We start from the raw sequence: 24333 nt of genomic DNA, 5'->3' as shown, positions 1-24333 counted from the left end.
GTGTGTGTGTGTGTGTGTGTGTGTGTGTGTGTGTGTGTGTGTGTGTGTGTGTGTGTGTGTGTGTGTGTGTGTGTGTGTGTGTGTGTGTGTGTGTGTCTCCCTCAGCCTGGCCCTGAAGTGTTGAATCAGTGAGAGGAAGCTGTGTCACCCTGCCAGCTCCTAAAGAGCCCATTCACACACACACACACACACACACACACACACACACACACACACACACACACACACACACACACACACACACACACACACACACACACACACACACACACACACACACACACACACACACACAGTCTCTTAAGTCCAGAGCCGAGCCAAGAGGCAGGCAGATATCAAGGCAGGAGCAGCCTGGCTAAAGATGCTGCCAGAGCCACGCCGGCCGCCCAGGGGCAAAGTATTTTACGTGAAAGCCCAATCTGCTAAACTCTTAAGCTGCAAAAAAAAAAACGGCAAGATATTAAGAGCGTTGCAATACTTTACTTCCTGAAATGTTAATACATTCTACATCCAACACCCAGCCTGTGGACCGACCGGGCAGGACTGGATAGCCCTGTCTGTACATTATAATGTCCGACAGGTGGATGTTTCAATTCCCTCTAAAGCACCTGAAAGGGATGATAACCACCGCCTTGTTGATTCGGTTTGATGTAGCGCCAGTGTTGTGTCGTGACGCTGCTGGGAGGTTTGCCCGCTTCACTCAAGAGCACAAAGAAAAACCAACCCTCTCTCTTGCAGGCTGCTGGGAGTGAACGCCTGCACGCTTTGTAGCTGGTGCGATGTGGAGGCTGTGCTTTGATTGTTCCTCAGCCTCACTTGAAAGCCGCTCTGGATAAAAGCTTCAGCCAAACTATTAAAATGCACATAAAATTGCCTCTATATTAATGAAGCGCATTGATGGCAAGATCCCAGTATCTACACGGCCCGGTCCTAACCACACCAGGAAACACTTCTTTCTTTCTCACTGTGTGTGTGTGTGTGTGTGTGTGTGTGTGTGTGTGTGTGTGTGTGTGTGTGTGTGTGTGTGTGTGTGTGTTTAAACAATACAAGACAAAGAGAAAACTAGTTTTTTTTTTACAGCCATGTACAATTGCCTGATCCACATTCCTTTGATACCTTACCACTGACATCATCCAAGAATGCAATCATGTTTGAGGGTGCAAAGACACCCAAGGCAGGCAGGCAGGCGCACACACACACACACACACACACACACACACACACACACACACACACACACACACACACACACACACACACACACACACACACACACACACACACACACACACACAGGAGGCCGTGTCATCTTCGGACCAGTTCGTATCAACACGGAGAGAGAGAGCTGCCCAGCAGGACCAGGGGGTGGTTGAGGGCCAGGATTACTGTACTTGCCCTCAGAGGATGCATGATCTAGAGCTCAGTCAGGGTAGAGCAGAGGAGGTGCACTCACACACACACACACCCATACCCCCACACACACATGCACAGACACACACACACACACACACACACACACACGATGGGACAATGGATCAAAGAGCGGTTGCAGCTGTGTCAAGCTAGCAAGAAGAAAAAAGGAAATAAATACAACTTTGATGGGAAAAGATAGAAGAAAGAGGGGGGGGGGGGTTCTTTTGGTCACTTGAACCTGGTGTTATTATTGGATGGATGAGATGGAAACAATGTGACACAGGAAGAGTAGCACCTGTTGGTAACAGTACACTAGCCAAACGCCCCCGATCAGCACACCGTGTGCCACAACTAACTGGAAATATCTGCATTCCAGACATGTCCGCCATTCTGCAGAGCAAACACGCAACCTGCCGTGTTGGTGGGAGACACAACCCTGCCGTGTTTGTGGGCGATACGAACCTGAGAGTGTGTTCACAGGGCGCGACCTTCCACTGCTTCTGAATGGAATAAACAAAAACGCCTTTTTGTTGCCATACAATCGACGGCTGTGAAAATTCATACTATTTTATAGCATCTGACTGAGAGCAGTACAAAAATTTCAAATGCCAATGAAATAAAACTAAATTGGTAGAATTTGTGCTATATGTATTTTACATCTTTTCATGCACGTGGCGACAATGAAAGGAAGACTTCTATGTAAAATCCAAACTAACGACGTATTGGTTCGATTCATTGAAGCGCGCGGAGCAGTTGTACGGCTCATCATCCCATGGGGCGAATCAATGCACCGGCCGGCCACAATGTGTGAGAGCGGGCGTTGAACAATCACCGTTAAAGGATACTCTGATAGCAGGTCAATAGACGCTGAGAGCAACGTTCATCATGCCCTTTAAACATTGATTACTCGTGGTTGGGATCCCTCGGGTTTCACTGTTGGGTGGCCCCCCTGAAATAACAGGGAGGGAGGTTCCCATGTCGACACACACAATCACCCTGTGTGCTTGTACTCCTGTGTGTGTCGGCTGGCCTGTCACAGGGCAAGGTCAGATTATAGAAGGACTCTGCTAAACAGAGAGGAGCCAGTACAATGCGCTATTCATCGTTTCCCAGTGGCCTATTAGCGGAACACAGGAAACACTGATCATCAGACGAGCAGAGCGAGGACAGCCCATCATAACAGTTGCCTTCCGTGAACCACAGAGGAGTCCGTTAATGGAGTGTGGAGCAGCATTCGATACAGTCTCCTTACTTATCCAACCCCCGAATCTGTGAAACATGGGGATCATAATTACTGACTAGAGTGTGTTATTAACCGTGTGCGTGACATATGGATGTACAGTTAATGTAGTCACGGTATGCCGGTCTATGGGAGGGGGAGGCAGATCCATAATCTGTTAAATAGGCTAACAAGCCATGCAAAGCGGGGATCCGGACAGCCATGCATTCCTGAGGACACTGGAAGGAGCTCATCTCCAGCGAGCATGACAGCTGTGATATCCATGTCTTCAGTGCACCGATGGCCGGATGATAACATCCCCTCCCGAGGACGATTACAATCACCTGAAGAACTCACAACACCGGATGGATTTGTTTCCGATCACCGTGCAGCCGCTTGCCTGCAGGGTATATTTATCCTTGCACATGCCACTGTGTAAAAACCAGGGTCTTTGGCCACAAAGCTAGCCTGAAGCATAAAGCATTTTTTTTAACAAATACAAAAAAGTAGTCCCGCCTGGCTGCCTGCAAAGTGTACGGCGGTTGCTATGCAACACACTGTAGCGTCCTTCAGAGAGAAGGCTAGAGACGGTAGCTTCATTCGCCGGCAATTTAGCCTACTATCGAGCAGTTCACTCACCGTGTGCCTATTGCTTTACAACATTTCCACCCTCTCCAGCAATCAACATATTTTTAGGCTTTAGTGAACTATGCTATTGCTTTTATATATAAATAAACAACAGTTCAAGTTAGGCGCGGAGTGATACTGAACTCTGTAAACGGAATGGGCATCATAGCTGTGTTACCTCAATACGCTCAATATACAACAGCTGGGAACCAATCAGATCGCTTGATTTAAGCCACCCGTTTTATAAAGCCTATTATCTCATGGTTCTTATATCATCTTGGCTTCTCCTCCCCTATGGATCATGCAGGTCGAATATGCATTAACTCCATTACCTCAACCCAAGAGTCGTTAAGAATGAAACAATAATACCAAGTGAATGGGTCGATACATAGACTTTTAATGATCTTAACGGGCCAGTGAACCCAAAATTACGTTTTCTTGTTTTAAACGTCTATGGATGTCTAACACATTAATATGCCATTTTGTCACAAGAAATCCTATGTTTTTGCCATTGTCTAGGGAAAGTGACTGCGAGAGGATATGCAAAAGCCAAGATCGATGGTCGATACATTTTTACCTGAATTACTCTCGATCTTACTCACACTTTAGATGTGTGGCCTTTTGAGTTCTAGCTCTGTTCTTTAGGGCTTTTGAGTTCCCGTCTCTTCATTTGCCTGCTCCTCCCAGTTTGTCCGACTGTAGTCAAGTGCTTCAGTGTTCATTCACAATGTGTATGGAAAGCCTCCCTTAACAGAACCCGTACCATTAAGAAACCACTGCACTCAGAATGAGCCGTGCAAATAATATGGGCGTCATTAACTCAAGTGTTTTCTTTTAAAGCAAATATTTAACCACAAAAAGTCAGGTAGCTAGGTAGCTAGCTTCATGCCGATATCGGCATGAACTACGCATATACCCAAATCAGCATTTAACTGTAGGAAATCTCATGCATCTCATGAATGGTCCCAGCTGAAGATAGCAAGAAGCATCCAGCCGAAGAATCCAACGATATTCACTAGAATAGACGCGGGGGAAAACAAAAGAATGACGCAGCGTTGTTCTGAAAGAAGACAAGGCTCCTGGTGCAGCAGCTGGTTGGAGGGGCGACCACCGAGAGGGTGTGTGTGTGTGTGTGTGTGTGTGTGTGTGTGTGTGTGTGTGTGTGTGTGTGTGTGTGTGTGTGTGTGTGTGTGTGTGTGTGTGTGTGTGTGTGTGTGTGTAACAGGTGGTATCTTCTTTGTATGCAACGCTGTCATGGATACAAGCCGAATGGGAGGGAGGAGGAGAGGGGGAGTGAACCAAAAAAATTGATCTTTTCGAGGTTCAAGTGGTGGAGCGAAACAGCTGAGTGGGCTTTGGGTGGGGGGGGGGGGGGGGGGAGGGGGGGGGTGAATTGATGCCAAGCCTATGACGTGACGAGAGCCTCTGAGATCCAACTGACATTGACTGTTCCTTTATTGCCCAGAGAGTAAATACAATGCTCAATGGTAGATACAGTGATACAACACACACACACACATGCAGACCCATGCAGCACGTACACACATGCACACGCACAGAAAACACCCACACGCACACACAGTGTGAGGACTAACCCCCTGCTACCACCTGGCACAAGAAGAACACAAGAGATAAAAACAAAGCAATTGAATCAAAGGGCATCTGATCAATAAATAAAACCACCGGGTGGAGAGAGAGAGAGAGAGAGAGAGAGAGAGAGAGAGAGAGAGAGAGAGAGAGAGAGAGAGAGAGAGAGAGAGAGAGAGAGAGAGAGAGAGAGAACAGCAGGTTGCATCTGTTCAAATATGTGCACAAAATTACAGACACAGACACACCACAGCACCGTAGGCCCAGCTTGCATGAGCGTGCACATAGCCACTCCCACGTGATGCTGCTCTACTTCATAAGGCTGTCAGAAAGGGGGGGGTAGAAAAATCCGGATGTGCCCTCATTCTCTCTTTTCGTGCGTGTGTACACACAAACACACCCACACCCACACACACACACCTGCAGGCTGAGTAGGTGTAGCTTGAAGACGTGGGGATTGGAAAAGCCTGGTGCTGGTGCAGTTTGGAGGGTTTGCAGTTACGGGAGGGGTGGAGGCTGTCAAAGGGTGGTGCTCTGTGCTCTCCTAAGTATAGTGGGGATGAAGGCCCAAATTTGTCTCACGCTGCAATTATAATTCCATCTTTCATTCTCGTTTTCTCCTGCCAACGTTTATTCTTCTATTCTTTCCTTGCTTCCTCAACAGCATTTCACCATTTCTCCCGTTTTGAAATTCTTTAATTTTCCCTGGTTTCAAAATATACAATTCTCAGGGAAAGACTATAAGAGACTATGGACTACTACGATACTATGGCCCAAGAGAAATACCACATTCTTCTTTCCCTTTCGCTTTTATCCTTTCGTTTGTTATTGTGTCACTAACTAAGTGTTGCTCAAGGAAACTAACTAAACTCAAGGACAATTTTCAACAATTGTTGTCCGCATTAGTCATTAACCCGCCTAAATGATTGAAAGAAAGTGTCCAATTGAAAAAAATATATAGAAGTTATCTTTTAAGTTAATTATGGGTCTACTCTGTAGGCATGTAAGTGCCCATAACAAATTCCATAAGATACAACTGTGCTCACCCCTACTATGACACCTCTGTCATCAAGGCATATCAGAATATAATGGACTGAAAATTTGATTTTGAGGAAGCATAAAAGATGGCCGCTGTTCACCACCAACACTGTGTTCCAAGGCCCTGTCCATGTAATGCGGCTCATCTTTCAGTCAGGTAGAAAACCTCTGAGGATGGCGGAGAGGGGCCAATTACAAATAAATTTGAGGCAAGAAGCCAAATGTATGTGCATGCGTGTGTGTGCACATGTGTGCGTGTGTGTACATCCTGGCAACCATTCACTAGTCAGACATAAACTCTGTAGGCTAACGTACGGACTGTAGGCTAACGTAGAGGCAGGCTGGGTCTCTCTCTCACACACACACACACACACACACACACACACACACACACACACACACACACACACACACACACACACACACACACACACACACACACACACACACACACACACACACACACAGAAGTGTTGTGGCGGCGAGGGAGAGCAGGACTGGCTCACATGGAGAAGATAAAAAGCTCATGGAGTGCTTCCTACCAGGCTCATGACTGGAGCTGCACAGCGGCTCAACGGACGGTGGACAAATAAGAGAGAGGAGGGGGAGCGGCGACCAGGGCCAATCAGGTGGCCGGGTTGTCTCACTCAGGATGGCATGCAGGAAGGAAGGCGACCTCCAGGCGGGGTGTTGGAGGTTAACCACCAAGAAATGTGCCTCAGGGCTCTCTTACAAGACAAAGACATGAGGTTTAATTAAGGAATGAGCTCATCCCCCCCGAGGAAGGATGAAGAGTCGTTTTGGTTTTTTCAAGCTGCCGAGAACAGAAGCTAAGCGAGAACATCAGTCTGGCTGATCCCTCATGGAGCACTATATTGTTTTTCTCTTTGAGAGAGAGAGAGAGAGAGAGAGAGAGAGAGAGAGAGAGAGAGAGAGAGAGAGAGAGAGAGAGAGAGAGAGAGAGAGAGAGAGAGAGAGAGAGAGAGAGAGAGAGAGAGAGAGAGAGCTTGGTATTCACGTAGTGAACCAATCTGGGGCCTCTAGCCCAAAGCCATACCTACAGACACACACGGGGTGGAGAGTGTGACAGCTATCAGAGCCTGACTACCATCGGATACCTACACACAGACACATGCTTCATCAAAACTACAGGGACCACTAGGATTTAACATTTGAACACACTTCAAAGAAGGTAGAAGGAGGAGGGGGGGAAAAAAAGGGAACCGTCGTGGTAGTGAGCAGAACCAAAATCGTTTGTTATTTCGTGTGGCTGAGGAAGAGTCTGGGCACAGTGAGTGACCTTGGCAGCAGCCCCCAGAGGGGTTGGAAGCCAATGACTCCTACGGGATCAGGCTGTGCCATGTGTGGACTGCTTGCTTTTCCTCTAGGTGTTCTGGGCCAGACATGGGCCTGCACAAGGTTTCGGGACCTCATCATCACCACCAGAGCAAGAGGAGAAGGAAAGGGAATGTCTGAAAGGGAATTGTCTGTTCATAAATGTCATAGCGGTTGTTGACGGGGGGGGGGTTTTTTGCAAGAAAATTGTTTATCCGTCAATGGGTTTTAAATCAGCTACAGAGGACGGTAGACCTAATTTACCTAAGCTACTAACATGGGCCGTTTATAGGTTTAGACAAACAGAATGGTTGCAAGCAAGAACAAAAATGCCCCCAGGCAAACCCTCAGCTACATGCACTCTTGTATTACAAAAAAGCATCTGGGTATTATATACAGTGCATAGGGCAAGTATAGGCCTATGTATTTTAGGTCCAATGAACCAATAACAAGGATCTGTTCATGGCATGAATCATTGAGCAGCCACAACAATGCACGCTTAGCAACGAACAATAGCGTTTTATCGCTGCACACTCGTCAAGGTTAGCGTGCACGGCTGCGTGTTCCTCCGTACCCGTGAGAGGGGGGCGCGCCAAGTACATATTCTGGTTGGGAGCCAGACGAGCACTTTGAACATCCTCTCATGGCCATGTGTGTAGCGTTAGCTTTAGCACAACAATGGGAAGAAACGTCATACAGTTGGGCATGCAGAATTCCATTCAGTTAGTATTACCATTGGAGGGGGGTGGTTCCCACTTATGCTATACAGAAACTGGTGTATGTAACTATGGTGGGGGATGGGCGCACACACACACACACACGGATGTGGAAAGATGGAAAAAGGTAGACTTCATAGTTAGCGCTTATAGTATTAGAAATAGGCTTCTTTGGAGACAGAAAAGGATGGGATGGCATATGGAAGATGTGTGCCTGTGCACGTGCATAGTGCGTCGACGTGCGTGGGAATCTAATGGAATGAATACCAAGTAGAGAGAAAGTGTGTGTGTGTATATGTGTGTGTGTGTGTGTGGGGGGGGGGGGGTGATGTTCAGTTGGCAGCTACAGGATAAACAATGTGTTTTGTAAATGCTTCCCTGGTGGGCAGATGGAGCTTTTAGTTTTGCTGTGCTATCCAAAGCAGCAGGTACACAAGCAGGCCACTGCTCCATCTTCCCATTACGGGATTATCATTACTTCCCATTACGTCAGCATCGAGCAAAGAGAAGACGTTTGCCTCAGAGACCAACGCCTCAGAGACAAAGTGCTCCCCAGCCCGTCCCCCCCACCCAGGATATTAACCCCGGGTAACTCACGACTTTAGACGCAATCACCATCTTGCCTTTTTACCATTAGCCTCTCTCTCTCTCTCTCTCACCCTCCTCATCAGCCGGCTCATCTTGGCATGGACACACCATGAAAGATGGATGACGCATTAATTAATCATGCGGGAAGGGAGAGGAGGTATATAAACACAAAGTGAGGCCTGGGAAGAATTGGGGGGCAGGGGGGCCCCACAGGTCTGACATTAGCATGCACACACACACACAGTCTGATGAAGTAGTCTCCTTACAAAACAGAATTTCGATTCATATTTTCATTCTGATGGCAGACCAGATAAAAACATGGTGAACAAGGCCTTTTCTACTTTCACTTCTTATGGTTCAACCAATCCTATTGCTGGAAGAGAGGATCTTTTAGACTGGAATTTTCTAACCTTGGTCAGTGGCAACAAACGGTTAAAAAGTCTCTATAAAAGGTTTCAAAACAACACTGTGTAGACAGGCCACTGAACACACTTCCATTTCTTAGAGCTTCATCCAGTCAACCCTGTAACCGTTCAATGGTTACAGGGTTTAGAATTCCTGTGAGCTACACAACGGTGTCGACCTCCTCCTCCATTTCATCTTGTTAGTACACAATCCGACGCAGCATCTGAGGGATTTGAGGCGCTGGGCCTAATTGAATCAATTACACTCAGATTCGCCCTTTAAGACTGCGGGCAGAACAGCGCTGGCATGTCGGCGGGGCTCACATAACCAAAATCCTGTCTAAGTGTACAAAGTGCCTCTCACCAATCAAAGCAAGGATGAAGACACACACACACAACACACTACACACAACACTTATAAAGCACTTTTCGTCGAGCCTGTTGGATGGCCATTCAGAAATATGTCAAGAAACAGGAGTGACAAGAAAACCCAACTGGAGGGTAGATCATCACAGCCACGTAGTAAACAATAGGCAGCAAATGGCAAGGCGTGTATGAAGAGAATGTGGGTGTGTCTGTATGGTCTTTTGACAGGTACATATGTGTGTACAGACACAGGAAACAGAAGGCAATAAATTGATAGAGATGCCAGAGAAGAACTCTTGAGTCTGCAGAAGGTATCCACATTCTGCACTGGGGGAAACTGTTACACACTTCACACATAATCCCATAATTAATTTGCTCTTTGGCAGTATCTGGTCAATGAAAAACACACAGACAAGCGAACAAAATGACATAAGGACCAAGCATAGTGTGAGTGAGTGAGTGAGTGAGTGAGTGAGAGAGAGAGATGGAAAGGTATGTCCAGAATAATAAAGTTATAGTAGTAGTATCGTTGTTGTTTAAACACCACGCACCTGGTTTCACAGTTTTCAGGCGAATTGGTTCCCGAAAGTGGCGGATGACAGCAATGGTGTCTCGGTTGGTCAGCCCACTGACTGGAGTGCCGTTCACTTCCAGCAGTACGTCTCCCGGGCTGGGAAACCGTCCGACGTGACAAACCATTGCTTCTGAAACTACCGGTCCGAGGTTGGGGAACTCTCCCGACTCCGCTCCCCCTTGAATGTCGACCATGGCGAACTCTCCATCACTGCTCCATGACACGGAACACTCCTGTACTTTACTGGACCAGTGTTTCTTCTTTTTCAATGTCTTGGACATTGTGGATGTCTCTCCACGCGTTCAAACGAGTCTAATAACGAATGCAGGCTATTTAACGCAAGACCAATGTTGTTTCCTAGACCGCGACGACATGAAACGGTCAAATCATGGCAGATATCGAAGTTGACACGAAGCAATATGTCCTCTGGCGTCGTATTCCATCGGGCGAACCGCAGCCCATTCACTGATCACAGTCGTCAGTTATTGTGGAGCTGTCATTATCTTGGATTATTTAAGCACCACCTGTGTACATCTGGGAGGCGAGACCTGCGTCAATGCTGTCGCATAGGATGGGAGAGGGATCACGGTGATGCTCCGGTCGCTCTCCCCTCTGCTGCGCGTCCCGGTGCGTAATTCCGTTCAATGAGCCACCGATGACTTCCAAAAGCCACGCAAGACTATAACCGCTTGCGAGGCTGAATCATAAACTAAAAAAAACACAGAGGGGGGGGGGGGGAGGTGGAAACTGTTTTGTGAAGTACGCGCAGTGGCAAAATAAAGCTGGTCTATCTCTCTTCGGGCCACCGAGCCTCCCCTGAGCCTCAGGACTGCTCACCCTAGCGAACTGTATGACGCTTTAGGAGGAGAAAACCTAAACCGATGCTGAAACCGCTTCAAACAAGGAATCGTGTGGAGTTGTTGCGTGAATTAGTATCCGTTTGCAGTCCTTCGCCAAAGAACAACGCACAGAGAAGTTGAGTCAGCGCACCTGTTCTGCCCTCCTCCAGAATGACATCAGCGAGGCATTCCTTGGAAACGGAACAACACAGCCTACCTGGCCAAGACGTGATCCCGGGTGGTTGTCTTTGGACTGCAGTTTTCGGAGTTTCTTCTAATAACACGCTTGTTCAACGTGAAACCGTCTTGGTGATGAGCCGTGTTTTCACACCGTGCAGTGAGCCATGTTTTCAAACTGTGCTGCAGTAAACTCTATAATCCGATTAAGCAATACTCAATAACTTTTCTGATCATGTTCCGTGTTGATTTCCTGACTGCAGTGGTTTCCATCCAATCCACGAGCTAGTTTGTGTTAGAACGTTGCCATTCAACCAATAAGAAATAAGGTGGGCGGGTCTTCTGCGTTCATTTATTCAACGCTAGTGTTTGCTTTAGTATTCTTCGTATCGGAAAGGCGGAGTTAAGCCTTCAGTGAAGGACTTGACTGTTATCGGAAAGGACGTTATTTGCTTGTTTTTTGTACATCACATCACATCACATCACATAAGTGTTAATTTATAAATGTAACTCCACTTATTTCATCATTATTGCACAAAAGCATCGCTCTTGCAGATTTCAATGCTCCTGAGATAAGAAGCGCAAGCATAGGAGTGGGCTATTTGTTGCCGATTTGTGCCATCTTGTGGTTGCATTACAGTTTGCAGTCGGAATACACTCAAGGCAATGCAATATTTATCTGAGGACAGAAATGCACCTGTTATCATGTGGGTCCGATGTTAATTATTAACGTCTGGTCAAATTACGAGTGTCTTAACGGTCAGCAGTTGCGTAGAAAGGACATTGACATTCGAGATACATTCAGAGCTGTGTTACAGAGCGGTTTTCTTTTAGTCTTATAAGGCTTCTATCTTGACTAATAGGACCATTTTAAAGAAGATTTTTCGATTAAGGGAATTAATGGAAAGACACACGGTAGGAGAATGGAATAAAAATCATCAAATATTTTTGACACATTTCTATGATTATATTTATTTCTAATAAGTATACGTTTTTAACAATATATTTTGGCAAACATTTTCGTGGCTAATAGCCTACATATATAATAAATATAATTCAATTAAATGTTGCAAGTGTAAATAACCACAGCTTTGTTGCAACGTGACCTCTAAAAAGATTATTCAGAATATATATATTTTATTAATTTATTGTATCCCTGTCATTTTTATTGTATAGGAGAAATGTCATCAATAGTGTCAGCTCTCTCTCATGGAGCTGCAGGCAAGGTGTAGCAACAGCAGCTCGGGTCCAGCATGCTGTATGTTTTAAAGGTCTCATTATCGGTATATTGAAGCTTGATGCATTGACTAGTTCCCATTCTTTGTCTGTTTGTTTTCTCTGGGGTAACGCATTTGTGCTGTGATCATGGATATGGTATTTCAGGATCTCCTTCACTGTACTTTGTTTCTGTATTTTTTTATTGAATTGATTGAAGATGAAGAAGCGTCTGACTCTGTGGCTGTGGTCGTTATTCCCGCTCTACTGGTGATAAGTTCTGTGGCCGTGGTGTCCCTCATCTTCTGCACTATCCTCAGGAAGAGGAGAGTCAGCCCACTGAGCTTTATAGGCAGCCCGGCGCAGAACAGCAACAGTACGAACATTTCCACATCTACATCCGTTACACGGCATCACATGACTTGGTTGAAAAATCTGAAAACTATTTTGAGACGACATGGGCTAAACATTCCTTTTTTGTTCTGCCCTCTTCAAACGTAGAGTAGTAGTGACTGTGCATTTACAGTGGATCCATTCCCGGGCTTATCGCAAGGATTTGACATTTGTCCTTTTTATTTCCTCCCAGAAGGTCAACACTGTTTTTCCCTGGGTGCAGTGCCTTTGATCCCCTGTGGAGTGACAGATGCTCTGCACCCGTGGGAGATGCCTGAGGAGTGGGATGTCGATGGCATGGAGCTGTGGTGCATGGGGAGCTACGGCCCAGTCTGCGGAGGCTGGCTGACCAGAGAGGGACGCTCTACAGCAGTGGTGGTGAAGGCCCTCCGAGGTGTGGTCAAGTCAATTGGAATTGTATAGCCCTTAATCATAGTTATGTTCTCCAGGGGATTCACAGGACCCATTATATGGCAACTCCCCCCCATAACCCTAGATCCCAGAAAAACTCCAAGGACGAAACCTAGAGAATGAACACACAAAGTGAGTTAGGCGTGGGTAGACTGCGGATATCGAAGCCAGAACCCAGAACCTTTGGGCTGGGAGCCCTATAACCACTAGACTATCCTGCCCCCCAACTATACTATACATCAGTAGTTCATTCTAAAGAATAGTTATTGTTCACTGTATAGTAATGTTCAAACACCAAGACTTGTTATCCATGCATCTGCTCTCCTTGAACAGCCTTTGTGGGCCATGTGGACGTTACCTTTATGGACAAAATTAAAGGGAATGACCTGGAGCACCGCCTCTTTATATATCTTTGTATTATTTATTTTTTATCATGAGCTGTACCATATCTGTGTAGGTCCCGCCAGCCCATCTGCAGAAAGAGAGTTTGCCGAGTGGATTCTCTTCCACTCCAAGGTGTGCAATAATAAGAGTGAGCGGCTGGTGCGGATGCTGTGCTGCCAGGTGCGGCGTCTGCCCATGTACCTGGTCCTGGAGGCCCACAGCCCAGGCAACCTGCTCCATTTCCTCTGGGGCCTCAGAGAAGTAAATTCACTCGCAATTCCCCACAGACATAACACCCAAAAAATAGAGGTAAAAGATAGGCCTGCAGACCCTTGATACAGTAAATTGAGGGACAGTGCTGTGTTCCCAGAAGGATTCGGACAAGGGGCCGCCGCAAGGGGCCGTATCGGAGAGGTCAGTGTTTCTGTTGGCAACCCAGGTGGCAGAGGGCCTGGTGAGTCACTCTGTTGTGAGAACATTATGAAACATGCAGACACACACACACACACACACACACACAATCCGGCAAAACACTAGTCCATACAAAACAGACATATATTCGATGCTACGTGAGTCGTACACAGTAAATGTTGTTTAATCAAAGCCCAACATCGTCTCTGGTTTAATTTAATCATCATACATGTTTTTTTAAATCTGTTGAAAGGATTATCTCATGACAGAACACAGGGTAGTGCATGGCTATGTAGCTGCCAGGAACATTCTGATTGGCCCAGACCTGTCTGCCAGGGTGTCTGGATTGGGCACAGCATTTGCCGAGCGCCAAACAGACAGAGCTACAAGGGAGAGGCCCGCGGAGGTGCCCCTAAAGTGGCTGGCTCCTGAGAGGATTACCAACCAACCAGCCTTCCACAGGAGTGATGTGTGAGTGCATTCAGTTTTGAGTAATGGCGGGATTGTATAGCTTTACACCCTCATTTGAACTAACTGCCTCCAGCCGGTTAATAGATGACATTGAAAGTTAATTGAATTTAATCTGAATTTGGCCTTGCCATCGCATCACATACACATTTTAAGCTTTGATTCATAACTTACAGATGTGTTTTCCTGATTCTGCTCCCGGTTTGATTTCCTAGGTGGTCCTTTGGAATCTTATTATATGAACTTATTACCTCAGGTATTGTAATACATTTCTAATAGCTCCTCAAAGTCATATTGGCCAACATCAGTTTGATATTGATAGTCTTTTTCATTAATTGTAAATTATTACAGAAATGCTGTTATTGTCTAAATCCTTTGTGATATGTTTGTTTTTTACAGGGTCCCCTCCCTATCCAGAGTTGGAACCCCAGTCTGTGCTTCCACATCTCAAGAGTTCGTACCGAATGGAACAACCAGAAGGCTGCGGCGCACCTCTGTGAGTGTAGCATTACCAGCTACTCGGAGCAGCCATGACTCCGGGCCCAATACAAATCAAATTTGTTCTTAAAACTACAATGACTGGAATCCTACACAGAGCCACAATATTTAGCGTTTTCTTTTTGTTAGCTATTTAATCAAATGTTTTCCCCGATCTGTGTGGTTTTAGGTACAACATAATGAAGTACTGTTGGATGTGGAGCTTCAAGGACCGTCCAACCTTCTCCGCCATCATAAAGCTGTTGGAGTCCACCTTGGACCTGGCAGCTACGGAAGCCCTGCCATCCCGAGGGCTCATAGACCCCGCCCAATACAACAAGATAGCAGGCATACATCCTCACATATGGGAGGTGTCACCAGACATCCCAATCAAACAGGAATCCAGTGTGTGTTAGGCTAGTTTTTTTTTTATAGACATTCTGTATGGTGAATAATGGTTGTGATCAAGGTGTATATTGGACATGGTGAAGTACTATAAGGTTTGAATGCAAACAGCGGAAGGGAGTTAAGTTACATTGGACAAAATTATACAAGAGAAGTAAGCTAATTTGTAAGAGCAGCATTTCCATTATTCAGAAAAATCCCAGAAAATACGCATATTGCTGTTGTTTTATTTTCAAAATGCGCAGAATCAAAAATACAGATTTTTCTACATGCCCTTATCTGCTGTGCAAATGTGGACAATGACCCGACAATGCTCAGAATGCATACAACACTGTGAACTTGCAGTTTCAAAGTGGGAGAGGACATGAAGGCAGATGAAAACATTGGGAATGAATATGGTGTTTATTTAATCAGAACTGGAATGCAATAAGTTATGGAAGCTGCAGATATAAGGGCAGCAAAACCATATCTAGATTGATGTTTACAATTTCAACATTGCAGGCAACTTAATTTACAATTATTGTAAGCCAGTTATTTATAAAGAACAGCAATTTCATTCTAGGTCTGTATTTTTTCATCTTTTTCTTTCAAGTTTTTTAACAAAGGATATTATTCTAAATGTACACACAAATGTATTCATGCATGGATTACTGTTGAAAGTCAAACCAAATAGCCTCATAAAACAGAGGCAAAGATGTACAAGCAAAATGCCCAAATACCAAAATCCAATAGAGAAAATAAAAAAAAACATAGATTCAATCATGGCAATATTGTCATTGTTTACTTTGCAGTATCCTAAAATCGGAAGAATATTTCAAATTAGATGTTACATACAGTAGATGATTGATTTATATGAGTTGTATTTTTTATAGAATGGGTCAAAGCGCCTTTTCTTAACAAGTGTTAGAATTGGATACAACATTTACCTCACGAGTTGACTACAGTCAAAGGGAATTGACAATATACCATAATATATACTGACATTATTTGTGCTGATACAAACTGTCCGTCAATACAAAGCTGCCATAATGCTGTAATAGACATTCCCATTGCGCAAAAAACTGACCGCACTAGTATGGAATTTGAAATGTCTGAAGAACTCAGCAAAAAGACAAAGGATGCTCCAGGATCATCCATCGCTGAAGGACACTTAACTCCCATAACTTCACACAAGTCAATGTCGAACCAAATATATTTCATGGGTTTTCCATTAACATCTCCTGTTTACATTTGGATAAAATAAGGGCAATTCAGTCAGATTGGTCCTATGTGCATTACATATTTTGGTGGGGGAGAGGGGGGGAATCAGTCATTATGTAATTGCAACAGCAAAAAGATTCTATGTTTTAGAACAGGCTGGGAATCAAATCCTGCTAGGACTACATACAGGTCACAAAGAACCATACGCTGCAACATCACCAACAAACCTGTTACAGGTTTCCCTTGCCGGGCATACAATGTACGTTGAAGTGATGGACAACAGGAACGGACATAAAAACATATCACAGAGGGATGTATCCACTACACACCTTCTCAGAAAAATATCAAAAAGTAAATGAATGTACATCTCCGCTAATAAATGGTGTCTTGGAAAGACTTGTAGTGGCGTGTCCTGAAGACCTACCTACCCCCCCCCCCCCTGTTGTTTTATGTAGTTTGTATCAAGTCTGAAACGTTGTAGCTTCACACAGCCTCACCGTCGCAGTAATGTGAGGGCACGGCATTTGGTCGCTTGGCTACGTAGCCAGGAGGGAAAATATACTCAGATCGGAAGGAAATTTGAGATCGCAATGAATTTCATGGAGCATCATTTTCTGATGCTTAATGCACACCTTGATAAATCCTTAATAACATAATTAGAAGTAAATTAAGAATTTCTGTTGTCCATCCCATTAATGCACTTTGCGAGAGGACTTTTTTTGCTAGTGTGTAAGCAAGTCAAGGTTGGACCCTCAATGACCTCAAGGGTGTAGTTTTCCAGGGGCTTTGGTTGGCTCCATGGGCCCTGGATGGCCTCTGACTAGCTGCCAGCCCGGCAGGTATAGGAAGAAAGAGAGAGAGACAGAGGCCACTGGAGTGTATTCTCTTCTACACTTTGCTGCTCCAGAGGGATCCAGGGAACAGCATGTAGGAGACACACCACAGCAGGTAGTAGACACAACACAAGGATTGGATGGAAGAGAACACCATGATGATACCTGCAATGTCAAACATAATACATTGAAATGCGTTATGTTGTCGAATGGATCAGACTCCCTTTCGTTTTGTTTTGGTTAGCCTTGCAATAAAATCAAAGAACACCAAAATGTGCCTCAAACCCTCCAAATGTAAAATGGATTTCAATATGAAGGGTTCAAACTCTAATATATTATTCCCCAAAGTAAACCAACAAACAAACTAACCTCACCCTTTTACTATTGCTATCTGTATTAAAGACAAACTTTGTGAGAGCGAGAGAGAGAGTGAGAGAGATATATGCCAACCAAACGGTACTTTACCTCCTGCATAGATGGCCTTCTTCCAGGCCTGAGACTCCAGCACTCTGTCGTGAGGGTAAAAGCTGCGGCTGACCATAAAGAGGATCAGGGCCACTGCGGTGGTCCTCAGCAGCACCGTGTTGCCCCCCGACAGAAGGGAGGCGCTGGCCAGGATGGCAGAGGAGTAGAGGCAGGGCAGGCCCCGGTACACAAACGGGATCCCTGCAACACACATCCACAAATAAATTAAATAAGGGGACAAGCTTAAAGCAATGAATAAGAATTGAGTTATGAGTTAATTCAGGTTATAAAACGGGTGGCTTAAATCAAGTGATATGATTGGTTCCCAACTGTTGTATATTGAGCGTATACACACAGCTATGACGCCCGTTCAGTTTACAGAGTTCAGTATCACTCCGCGCCTAATTTGAACTGTTGTTTATTTATATATAAAAGCAATAGCATAGTTCACTAAAGCCTAAAAATATGTTGATTGCTGGAGAGGGTGGAAATGTTGTAAAGTAATGTGAGTGAACACGGTGAGTGAACTTGATAGTAGGCTAAATTGCCGGAGAACCAAGCCACCGTCTCTAGCCTAGCCTTCTCTCTGAAGGACGCTACAGTGTGTTGCATAGCAACTGCCGTACACTTTGCAGGCAGCCAGGAGGGACTACTTTTTTGTATTCATAAAAAAAAATGCTTTTCCGACTTTCTTGCTTTTTCAAAATTGAGGGTGTCTATGACTTTCATTTCGCTATACTTAATTCAGTCAGTGGTATACGCTCATTATACCAGTTAAGGGGGTCGCTGTCCCGACGCGCAGCAACGCCCCTTGTCGTGATCTATTGCTTAAACATATGATAAGAGTTGGTTTAGGTTGAATTGATGGATAGTATAAGTTAATTTGTGGAGGTATGGCTCCATGATGACACAAATGAAGACGCCGAAATTAGTGCCCATAATTAATAATAATAATTTGTAATGAGACTAAATTTACCGATATCTTGGTGTATCCCTTTAGGTTATGGTGTTACATTGGAGTTGTTGTGTTCAGCTAAGAAGGAAAACACTGACTTTTGCCAAAATATGATTCTATGGTTTTATGACTTAAGAATTTATTGAGAGGAGAATCTATGTATAATCTGTGGCCATCATTTGATGTGATTATGGTAACCACATGAATTAACTCTCAGACTGTGTCAAGCTTCCATATGGAATGAACTCAAAACCGTATAATGTAGACCTAACTTATATAATGAGATACAATTTACATATCAACCTATTAGCTAATCAACTCCATGTCCTGTTTAAGTCATATCAGATAGATTCATCTCATTTAACCGTTTAGGTTGGATTTTTGCAACTACTGCCATACCGCTTGTATAAAAGCAAACGCGGATAAACACGGAGAGCCCATAGCACATGCACAGGATGTTGTCGATCAGGTGGGGCGTCCTCAGCAGCAGAGACGTGGCGATGCCAAAGGTGGTGTAGTCAGCAAAATCGTCCAATTTCGCACCTGAGGACAAATAAATACCCAAATAGAGTTCAAGTGACACGGCAGCATAAAATAGACTTTTGCGATGTGTAAAGGTGCATGCATGTATGTATGTAAAAGCGACATCCACCTACATTGATGTAGGTGGATGTCACACACACTGCGTCACGCACACACTGTTGTGCAGTGGAATTTTCAGTGTCAGCAGAAATGGGTAAACAACATTCCCAGAGGTGTTTGGGGGGCATTCTGTTGGTTTTGTGGACGGATCGTGAGGATGAGGTAATTCAGTCCACAGCTATAACAAAAAAAATAAAAAGGCAGTGGAATTCCACCTCCCAGGGTGAACTATTTGAGCGATTTGAGATATGCCATGGCCCTCAAAGCAGCAGGATCAGGCAGACAATCGGAGCCTGATCCTCAGGACTTAGGCCGCATCATTGGAAAAGTGATTGTTCAATTGACAAAGACAAATATGAAGGGAGGGGAGACAGGTGGGGCAGGAAAAGCCGTGAGAGGACACAAATGGTCCATTTGTCAACACTCCTGGGAGCTATTTTTGGCCCGTGAGAATTTTTGTTTCATGAAATATATTTTACTTCATGCCACATCGCTAAACATTAAGTCGATGTGGTCCGTTACAGTTGAAATAACAACAAAATAAATAACATAAATGGCATACTGAAATGATTTTCCATTTCAAGTATTTCTAAATTCGGTCAATTTAAATCAGTCAATAACCAATACAATGAACAGCAGCTATCATTATGTGTTATGTGTAGTCAATTTCGTTCAGGGCTCTGGTAGTACTTCTAGTCAATGGCTCTTCACGGAGCTCTTTGTTTGTTATGCTAAAACAACGGTGAAAGGCTGCTCTCACACAGAACTCGAGCCTTTTCCCTAATCACGGGCTGCATAATCTATTTATTATGAGGGGGAGGAACACTGGTCCACTGTAATACAAAAGGGACATTGTTTTAATGGAATATTTATGAAGAGAAAGACTTTTTCAAGAAAAGCCCAGTGGTCAGTGAGGGGCTATTTAAGTAGATGTACTCACTGTTCCATCCCAGTTTAAGCACTGGCCACATAGTTCTAGTGTTGGAGGTGCTGCTAAGTAAAACAATTCACTCACCCAGGGGAGAGCATGCATCCAGTCGCCTGGCAACTGCTCCATCTGCCAAATCCAGCAGGTAGCCAATCAAAACTAGCCAGCATGCTAAATAGTGGTGTCTGGCGAGAAAGAACAAAGAAAATAATCTGTAATAACTTATCTGAAACTATAACTGAAAATAATAATGCTTTGTATCCAATATGGCTGGCAAACATAACTAACTACAATAGTATGGTATAATGATAGATATTATAAATAGAACACGTTTTATAGGTGAAACAAGTAGTAGAAACAAGTCAGACTATTACTGAATAGTCAGACCAGTTGTCTGACCATTACTCAATAGTCAGACAAGTAATTACTACTACTAAAGACTATTACTTTAACCTTGCCAGTAAAATTAGTTTGTTTTTGGTAGTTACCCATTTAGGCTGCACAGGATAGAGGCCATGCCCATCAGCATGTTACCCAATGAGATGGCGTTGGCTGCATTTCGCCGTAGAAAGTCCTTGATGGGCAGTCCTCTGGCTCGCTCGCTAAGAAAGAGCTTATTGACGCGCTGGAAGAAACCTGATACCACACAGCGATGGACGTTAGCAGGAGTATGTGTTACGCTGATTCTCGCTGCTTCCGGCAATAAATGAGACTAGATTCAAAATGGATCTGATGACCTTAATGAAGCTGCCCTTTCAGGTCGTGGCTCTTCTGGGCGTTAGAAGTCCACCAGTGGTGGATAACATGGTCTAATAGCTTGTTTCCCCCAAAACTATCATTTAATTGACCAAACAAAAAGTATAACACTACAAGTAAAATAAAATTGGCCAGTAGAAAAATAAAGTGTGAAACAGAAATACCGTAGTGCAACATTAACTGAGAATCTTTACTGCCAAATTAGGCAGGATAAGTTACATGTTTAACCATTTTCTACTAGAATTTGTTATTTTAATGGATGGATTCTTTCACCTTATAGAAATAAACATCACTTACCAAGACGCATGTTTATTGGATGGACACCAACCTTACGATACACTAATCCATTTGTTTCAGAATGACACAAAATCGAGGCAAGTGTTACATTCATTCAATCGGGTAGTCAGCCTCAATCATGCAACATTTGTGATTGGTGAATGCCAAACATGTTTACCATGTGGCTATGTTTACACAATACAGCTGATAAACATTGGCAAATGTCACAGAGAAACTGTTTTAACTGCATGCAGTAAACCTCAACATGCAAACATTGAACAACATGGGCAACAGCCATACAACAAATACTTTATTACTGTCAAGTGTTTTTATGCAATCATACTTTCAGTCAGTGGGAAATTCCACAGTCCTTCTGTACTACAGTGGTTGTGAGTTGCACCCACAGTATTCACAAATGAAAGGCATCTTAAAGTGACCGGGTACAAGGACATAGCTAACTGTTATTACATACAACAGATGGTAATTTCTGGTTTTGTGTGTGTATTCTGAAAGAAAAATATTATAGATTTTTGCATGCATGCATACATTATATAATTAACTAATCAAATGCTTCAAGAGTTTTGTCGTCATAAATACAGCGGTCTCAATTTGGGAACATATTTGGGAAATGTCCTTCATGAATTAATCATTTTCAAGGTCAGATTAAGAAAGGTTGTAAACGTTATACTTTGAAACTTCAAGCATAAACATTTCATTGATTAACAGGTAAATCCTGGTGGCTAGGCCATGTTCATCAAACTCAACAAGTTGGAATGTCAGTGTCACTCTAAACCTAAACAATGCAAGACCTCGGCTGCCACAAAACTGGGATGATTTTAGACTTCATGGCTCCTATCGGGTGGATTCTAGCCTCTTGCATGCATTTTCACTTTTGTAATTGTACTGACCATAAGATTGTTTGCAGGTAACAAATAATCTGATTCTACTTGAGAACACATTCTGTTAAGCCTAAAGAAACCAAGCCAAGCTAACTTCTATCTGCAAAAAGGGTGAAAGTCATGTTCCTACTATTATGCTTTTCACCCTGAACTTCCTGTGATTCCAAAGCCAGGCGAGTGCAAGAGACTCTTCATCTGAAAGAAAACAGTGCATGAGACACAGCAAAGAGCCAACAATATCTGACACTTGACATCATGCTTTTTTGTCATTTTAATAACAACTAGGGCCCAGGCATTGCAGATCTAATGGCATAAATACTCTGCATATAGCCTCTTACTATAGACAAGTTTGCAAAAATATTACGAATCAATGCCTTGATTCTTCATAGCTTAGACCGAATACTGACATCTGGATACTTGGATTGAGTTCCAGGATTTCTGTAACGTTTTATTGGCACGCTGTCAGCTTAATCAAAGTACCACTATACACTTCCTTTGCCACTAGGGGGACTGGAGCCAGATATACTGACATTTTAAAGGTGTACTTATTTTTAGAACGCTGCCTAATTTGTGCAATGCACGATGGGAAAGAGGTATTTAACTGGCACTTATTATTACACTATCAAAACAACCCAAACATTTCGAAGCATATTAATGTAGACGATTAACTGTCTGCCTTTGACTGATATATTCTGTCTATGATTCATAATACTGAACTCAATCTAGAATTAGAAGTGAACTAATTAGCTTGTCCATAAATGGCTTATTTCACCTCAACAAGTAGGCTAGAGTAGGCCTTCCACGGGTGTATGTTGCATTTCGTAGACTAGGCCTTCATTCATTTTCCATATTTATTGTCTGTCCTCAGTTGACCCTCAACTACCCTGAGCAGATGAGATGAGTTTTTTTTCTGCCAAGTTTGATGAGAGCCAAGCTAGTCTATAATCTAATCGTAATATCCATGTGCGTCTATTGAAAGCGGACAGTATTCACATGCGACGTTATTGCATAGCCTACTGTAGGCCTACGACACCACCTGAACACTGTCCGTTCTATAGAGAGCTAAGACTGAGACGGCAACCAGAGACACAGTGTAACTGTAGCTGTTTAGTAATTACATGTGTAGACCTACACGGTCACCAAGTGTAGGACTGCAGGCTATACAGCTCTACAACATGAGGAGAGAAACACATACCGGAGGATGGCGTCAGCAGGAGCATGATGTCTAGAGGCGGTTCGTCCACAGCAGCTAAAAAATAATTATACGGTTTTATTCACAATGTTGACATCGCATGAACATTGACCTCTGCGAATGAGCCTACAGTTAGGCGTAGCCAACACTAATAAATAAAATACAATACAAGTGCATCTGTAAGGAAACTACTCGTGTCCTTACAGATGCGTCAGTAAAGAACTGCATCCCCGTTGTTAGTAAACAAAGAACAATGAAAATATAGTCAAACGCCTATTCGTAGCCTATTATCGTCTAGAATGACACTTTGGGCCGATTACAACTAGGCTACTTAAGGTAATCGATACGTTCAATATATCACATAAATCAATCGTAGCCTAAGTCATCTGAAACAAACGGTACGTCGGCCTGCAAAATAAAAACTGCGTCACAATTTTTTTTTTTTTTTTTCAAATAACACCGTTATTCCATTGAAATGTCAACATCTCTAGTAGGCTTATTATATGTGCTACAGCAGGAAATAATTGCATTTTGAGTTACCTGCAAGCACCTCCAAAGATGAAAGAATATTCGTGCAAAATTATAAAGGCGTCAAATCTTGTCGGCCTAAAAGCAATTGTAATTAATATATCTATGTATGTCTATATATTTTTGCATGTATCATTTACGTTAACACTACCCGTTTGATATACAGCTGCACCACTGGTCCAGAACGTCTCCGTGTCTCGCAGCGCGTCCTTTTAAAGCCCGTGGCTGTAACCTGCCAGAATATTCCACCGGAAGTGACGTATATGCGCCTTGCCGCCTTGGCGGTTAAATATATATATTAAATAGATATTGTTAGAGAAGGAGATAACAATAATGATAAGAATCACACTCTCAACATGATGTATGTCTGCTGCATCGCTATCCTGAAGAGGCCATGTGGTTGAGATACAGTTGAGAACACTATACCTACTAACTATAGGCCTACCTTGACAGTTCTGATGATTGATTGCTATTGAATATAATTGTCTAAAGACCTGCATGTGTGTACATCTGCTTTATCTTGACTACTCAAATAAACGAAATCAACCTCATCCTTTTAAAAGTATGTCAACATCATGGTTCATATAATCCAATAATCAGTAATACTCTCAG

At 43.7% G+C, this 24333-nt stretch overlaps 3 protein-coding genes across 10 annotated transcripts in view; 1 reads left to right on the top strand and 2 right to left on the bottom strand.

The window, feature by feature from the left end:
* Positions 1-11096, bottom strand: part of magi3a (membrane associated guanylate kinase, WW and PDZ domain containing 3a) — a 103060-nt gene extending 91964 nt beyond the window's left edge. Inside the window, exon 1 of the mRNA XM_084480150.1 lies at positions 9845-11096. Within this exon, the coding sequence (XP_084336276.1) occupies positions 9845-10148 (304 nt within the window). The 5' untranslated portion in view covers positions 10149-11096. The remainder of the gene's footprint in view (positions 1-9844) is intronic.
* Positions 11097-11668: 572 nt separating this feature from the next.
* On the top strand, positions 11669-15811 carry LOC311359498 (tyrosine-protein kinase STYK1). 4 transcript variants are annotated; one of them, XM_084479529.1, is made up of 10 exons: positions 11669-11798; positions 12060-12141; positions 12319-12474; positions 12685-12885; positions 13360-13547; positions 13657-13740; positions 13951-14168; positions 14381-14421; positions 14565-14661; positions 14833-15811. In XM_084479529.1, the coding sequence occupies exons 2-10, from the start codon at positions 12093-12095 to the stop codon at positions 15056-15058; spliced, it is 1260 nt and encodes a 419-aa protein (XP_084335655.1). In that variant the 5' UTR covers positions 11669-11798; positions 12060-12092; the 3' UTR covers positions 15059-15811. The 4 variants fall into 4 exon arrangements, with proteins under 4 accessions (XP_084335655.1, XP_084335654.1, XP_084335653.1 ...); XM_084479528.1 differs by having other exon boundaries at positions 11737-11798; positions 12060-12474; positions 12688-12885; XM_084479527.1 differs by having other exon boundaries at positions 11737-11798; positions 12060-12474; positions 13660-13740.
* Positions 15812-15957: 146 nt separating this feature from the next.
* Positions 15958-23933, bottom strand: tmem269 (transmembrane protein 269). 5 transcript variants are annotated; one of them, XM_084479534.1, is made up of 8 exons: positions 23734-23933; positions 23197-23250; positions 22132-22196; positions 20559-20706; positions 20158-20255; positions 18900-19043; positions 17546-17746; positions 15958-17245 (listed from the first exon to the last, which is right to left on the bottom strand). In XM_084479534.1, exons 4-8 carry the CDS (start codon positions 20597-20599, stop codon positions 17136-17138), a joined length of 594 nt encoding a protein of 197 aa, XP_084335660.1. In that variant the 5' UTR covers positions 20600-20706; positions 22132-22196; positions 23197-23250; positions 23734-23933; the 3' UTR covers positions 15958-17135. The 5 variants fall into 5 exon arrangements, with proteins under 5 accessions (XP_084335660.1, XP_084335657.1, XP_084335659.1 ...); XM_084479531.1 differs by lacking the exon at positions 22132-22196 and having other exon boundaries at positions 23734-23799; positions 23873-23933; XM_084479533.1 differs by having other exon boundaries at positions 22132-23250.
* Between the last annotated feature and the right edge of the window lie 400 nt (positions 23934-24333).

This window comes from Micromesistius poutassou, assembly GCF_964030765.1.
Source record: "Micromesistius poutassou genome assembly, chromosome: 15".
Taxonomy (NCBI): domain Eukaryota; kingdom Metazoa; phylum Chordata; class Actinopteri; order Gadiformes; family Gadidae; genus Micromesistius; species Micromesistius poutassou.
This window is presented reverse-complemented; position numbering and strand designations above follow the sequence as displayed.

What these genes read in the sequence shown, in the direction of transcription:
- LOC311359498 (XM_084479526.1), top strand. Translation starts at nt 12,249, where the DNA reads ATGGATATGGTATTTCAGGATCTCCTTCACTGTACTTTGTTTCTGTAT. An exon ending in CCCGGCGCAGAACAGCAACA is followed by an intron (nt 12,475 to 12,684) that starts GTACGAACATTT and finishes ATTTCCTCCCAG; the next exon opens with AAGGTCAACACTGTTTTTCC. An exon ending in CCCAGGTGGCAGAGGGCCTG is followed by an intron (nt 13,741 to 13,950) that starts GTGAGTCACTCT and finishes ATCTGTTGAAAG; the next exon opens with GATTATCTCATGACAGAACA.
- tmem269 (XM_084479530.1), bottom strand. Translation starts at nt 23,221, where the DNA reads ATGCTCCTGCTGACGCCATCCTCCG. An exon ending in CGTTTGCTTTTATACAAGCG is followed by an intron (nt 17,747 to 18,899) that starts GTATGGCAGTAG and finishes TGTGTGTTGCAG; the next exon opens with GGATCCCGTTTGTGTACCGG. An exon ending in GAAGGCCATCTATGCAGGAG is followed by an intron (nt 17,246 to 17,545) that starts GTAAAGTACCGT and finishes TTGACATTGCAG; the next exon opens with GTATCATCATGGTGTTCTCT.